This window comes from Nanorana parkeri, unplaced genomic scaffold (genome assembly GCF_000935625.1).
Source record: "Nanorana parkeri isolate BGI_ZX_2015 unplaced genomic scaffold, ASM93562v1 scaffold170, whole genome shotgun sequence".
Taxonomy (NCBI): Eukaryota; Metazoa; Chordata; class Amphibia; order Anura; family Dicroglossidae; genus Nanorana; species Nanorana parkeri.
In genome coordinates this window covers 740,535-744,129 of record NW_017306438.1, presented here as the reverse complement: position 1 = coordinate 744,129, position 3,595 = coordinate 740,535, and the positions used below count along the sequence as shown (strand labels likewise).

General features: G+C 38.3%; 1 protein-coding gene across 1 annotated transcript in view; it reads right to left on the bottom strand.

Annotated features, from left to right (window-relative positions):
- Window positions 1-1,543: 1,543 nt before the first annotated feature.
- RPGRIP1L (RPGRIP1 like) overlaps window positions 1,544-3,595 on the bottom strand; it is a 210,623-nt gene continuing 208,571 nt past the window's right edge. The window contains exon 27 of the mRNA XM_018554730.1: window positions 1,544-1,961. Within this exon, the coding sequence (XP_018410232.1) occupies window positions 1,870-1,961 (92 nt within the window). The 3' untranslated portion in view covers window positions 1,544-1,869. The remainder of the gene's footprint in view (window positions 1,962-3,595) is intronic.

Genomic DNA, 3,595 nt, shown 5'->3' with positions numbered 1-3,595 from the left:
GTATGCAAAAGGCTTGAAATTTTGACTCAACTGTCAAAAAGACTCCCTGTCATTTTGCGAACGATTTACAGTGGCTAAGATTTTTGTACAATAAGAAAATAAATAAATATATATATATATATTTAATAATAGTGGCAAAGGTGTGTTCATCTGCACTCTTCACCTTATCAGTCTCCCTGTACTGCTGCTCCTGTAGTCTACATCCTCTGCTCTCCCCCTCCATACTACGCCTCTTGCCTGTATCTAAAACCGCCCATACTGCTTAAGTAATATTCAATGCCTCTTTCCTTCAGCACACCAACATATTGTTCCTTTCATCTACCTCCAGCACTCTTCCTTCTACTCCTCTAGCCTGCCAATCACTTTTCTTTCACACTTCCTACTGTGCCCCACTTCTCTGCTCCTCTGCTTACCTCCAAGACCCCCTTTCTCATCTATCACCAGCACACCCCCCCATACTTTCTTCCCCGGCACCATCTCATTCTGCGTGTTTTTTTTTCAGTTTCTCTCTCTTTCTATACTTCTACTTTGTCCCTCTTTCCACTTCAGCACCTCTTCCCATGAAGCACTTCTGCTTCTCTTCCAGTATTCTGCCAGTTAGCATGGGTCATGCAAACCACAAGCCAGTGGCAAGTGAAGATTAATTTGGAAGTCAACGGAAGCCAAATGGGAAACATTTATATAATGTATTAATGTCAAAAACCCCTGTGATAAAAAAAAATGCCATCATGACTTTAATTTATAGTAAATGACACCTGAAGGAAAAATGGCCCATCATGTCAGTAGCAAAGTGCCCTTGATAAATATATTTTATGTCATACATTATTCATCCTTTTTTTTTTTTTTAGAGGGTGGGGGAAGGGTACTTTATACAGCAACTACACCCCGGCCTCTGAAAGCACCCAGCTCTACCTATACCCCTGGACCAATGCATACCACTACACTCAATACGATATCCCTTTTTGCAAAGTTTACGTGCATGGACCAGCATATGCTTATTTTTCCTGTCTCCTTACTCTAATTTGGGCATTATGTCCTTTACTCACATTTGAAAAATGTTAGGATTTACATGCTGCAATTATTGTTGATAGCTGGTATAGGAGTAGTTGTTACAATATGCCTTAAGATATATAAGAGGGTGACATATACCTATCATGCATGTAAAGACAGTGTGCAGATACAAATTCTGTATAAATAAGTCTATTACATTTCAAAATTAAAAACATTAAAAGAAAGAAAGTTTGTACACACATTACAAAAAAACAAATTTAATATTGTTAACATAAATATATGCATTTATAAAACAAAGTAATGTAAATGCAGATTGTAATTGTAAAAAACAAAGCACAAACAAAGCAAAAAATTATGTATAACTGTCTGTTAATTTAGACAAAGCAACATCATATATTGATGTAATTAGAAAGGTAGTGGCTTATTCCAGTCCTGTATAATTATACTGCAAGGCTATTGACTAAAATTAAAATTTGTTGCAGTTCCTATGGGAACGAATATCACATGAAAGGGCTGAAATTGTATCATTTTGTGTAAAACAAAGCTCCAAAATGTTAGCATGTTAGCACACATTCTTGCATTTTGAACACTTGTCAAACATTTCATGAATGAAGCTCACAAAGCTGCTTTTAAAACTCTTAAATATTTATGTGTCTTAGCACCTGATTGAAAACAAAAAGAATGTGGTGATTAAAAAAAATGCAGAACTGAGAATGTGATATGCGGCCTGGATTTCTCCATTAAACTTGCTTTATTATCAACATATTAAATTCTGGTTGTTGGTTTCAAAGATAAAAACTGGAACAGGAGGAAGTAACAAAGTTTTTAAATTCCTTTTCCATGCATAAACTTGGCTTATTAATCCTGCATCAATGACCTGAGGGCCTCAGCAGCTTCAACTGTCACGGTCATCTTACCAATTATTTTTTCTCCAGACATGGAATCATAAACTGGACCAGGAAACATAAAAAAAAAAAGTTAGAAATCAATACCAGTGCACGGAACACGTACACTGTCAGCTACATTTTGTTATAGTTTACAGCATAAAATGAACCAGATTATTATAGTTTATACTGAACCTCTTATCTAGGTGTGTCTTGTCCATACAGTCTGTTGTGCATTCCATCAGAGAACACTTTCAAAATGAATCACCTGACACAAACATGGTTTCAGTGGTTCATAGTAAAAACCGACGAACTGGGAGAGCATAAAAAGGGCTTCTTGCCTTTGGCACAAGACACCTAATAAAGCAATGACTGCTCACTACTGTGCCCAGTTATTTATCAAAGTGCCAAGGTATACGAGACATGGAAAAATAAAAAGCCTAAATACCAGACCTAGGTTTCCAAACACTATGGTGTCCTACAAATATTTCCAGCAATATCACCTACACAAAATGGACACTTCTGCATCACTAATATGATGATTTTTAAGCAAGTTGAGTATTTAAAGCCGAACTCCAGGCAAACAACTAAATCCAAAGATAGAATAAATATATGAAAGTTGTTTTGCCTGCCAATGGATTTTTTATTTTGTCCATCCAGTACTGATATTTGAGAGTTCTGTCACACAGCACAGTCCTGTATGGTGCATGAGGGGACATGGTCTTTCTCTGCTGATGTTTCACTTTAATATACAGGTCTCCTCCCTACCTACACTTTGTGTCTAAACAGCAATAGGAGAGGCAGCAGACTGATGAGCCCATCTCTCTGTTACTCTGCTATCTTCACCTATCAACATTTCTCTCTATGGTGCAATACACCTGACTGACTCCTTGTGCTGCTCCTCCCATCTGGGTCTGCTATTACAGTAGAGTGCAGGAAGCTGACACCAAGTCAAATTCAGGGACTTGCAATGCTTGCATTTAAAAATAAATCTAATGATGTATTAATGATTACAGAGCTGTATTTATTTGTGCTTTTTTTATCTGCCTAAAGTTCAGCTGTATATTTACTGTATCTCCCTGCAAGACAGTGTAAATCTTTGAGACACAAGCCGAATCTAATGCACATGAGCAGCCCAGGCAGGTGTAGACCATTTACAGAGAAAAGTACAAAGAAAGTGGTTGTTTGAGAGTCAAAACCAAGCACTGATGCATCGTTGAAATGACTGCATGCTCCATCCTACATTTACAACATCTGAGAAAAGCAGGTTGTTTTGTTGGTGCAGACCATACATATGCTGATATCACCATTAATGTTCTAACAAAACCCTCCTATGTCATTTGCACATATATGTAAGTTATGATTTTATTTAATTTTTTTAATGAAGATGCCTATAAAAATCTTGCAAAATTTATTTTCATTAACAAGTGATCACCACAAGGGGCGTAAGGGCTTTTTTTTCAGTGAGATCAGTTAACCTCTTGCCGTCCGCCCGTAGTAAAAAAACGGACGGACGGCACTGCAGCATCTGCGGGTTGCCGTCTCCAGACGGCAATTTTTTTCTGCTCGCGCGCGCCCCCTAGCGGGCACGCACGGGCAGAAAAGACCCGCTAAATGCACACACCCGTTACCGGGTGTTTCACATATAGGCGATCGGCGGGTCCATAGCCTGCCGATCGCCTATATGTGCTCGTTCGCGG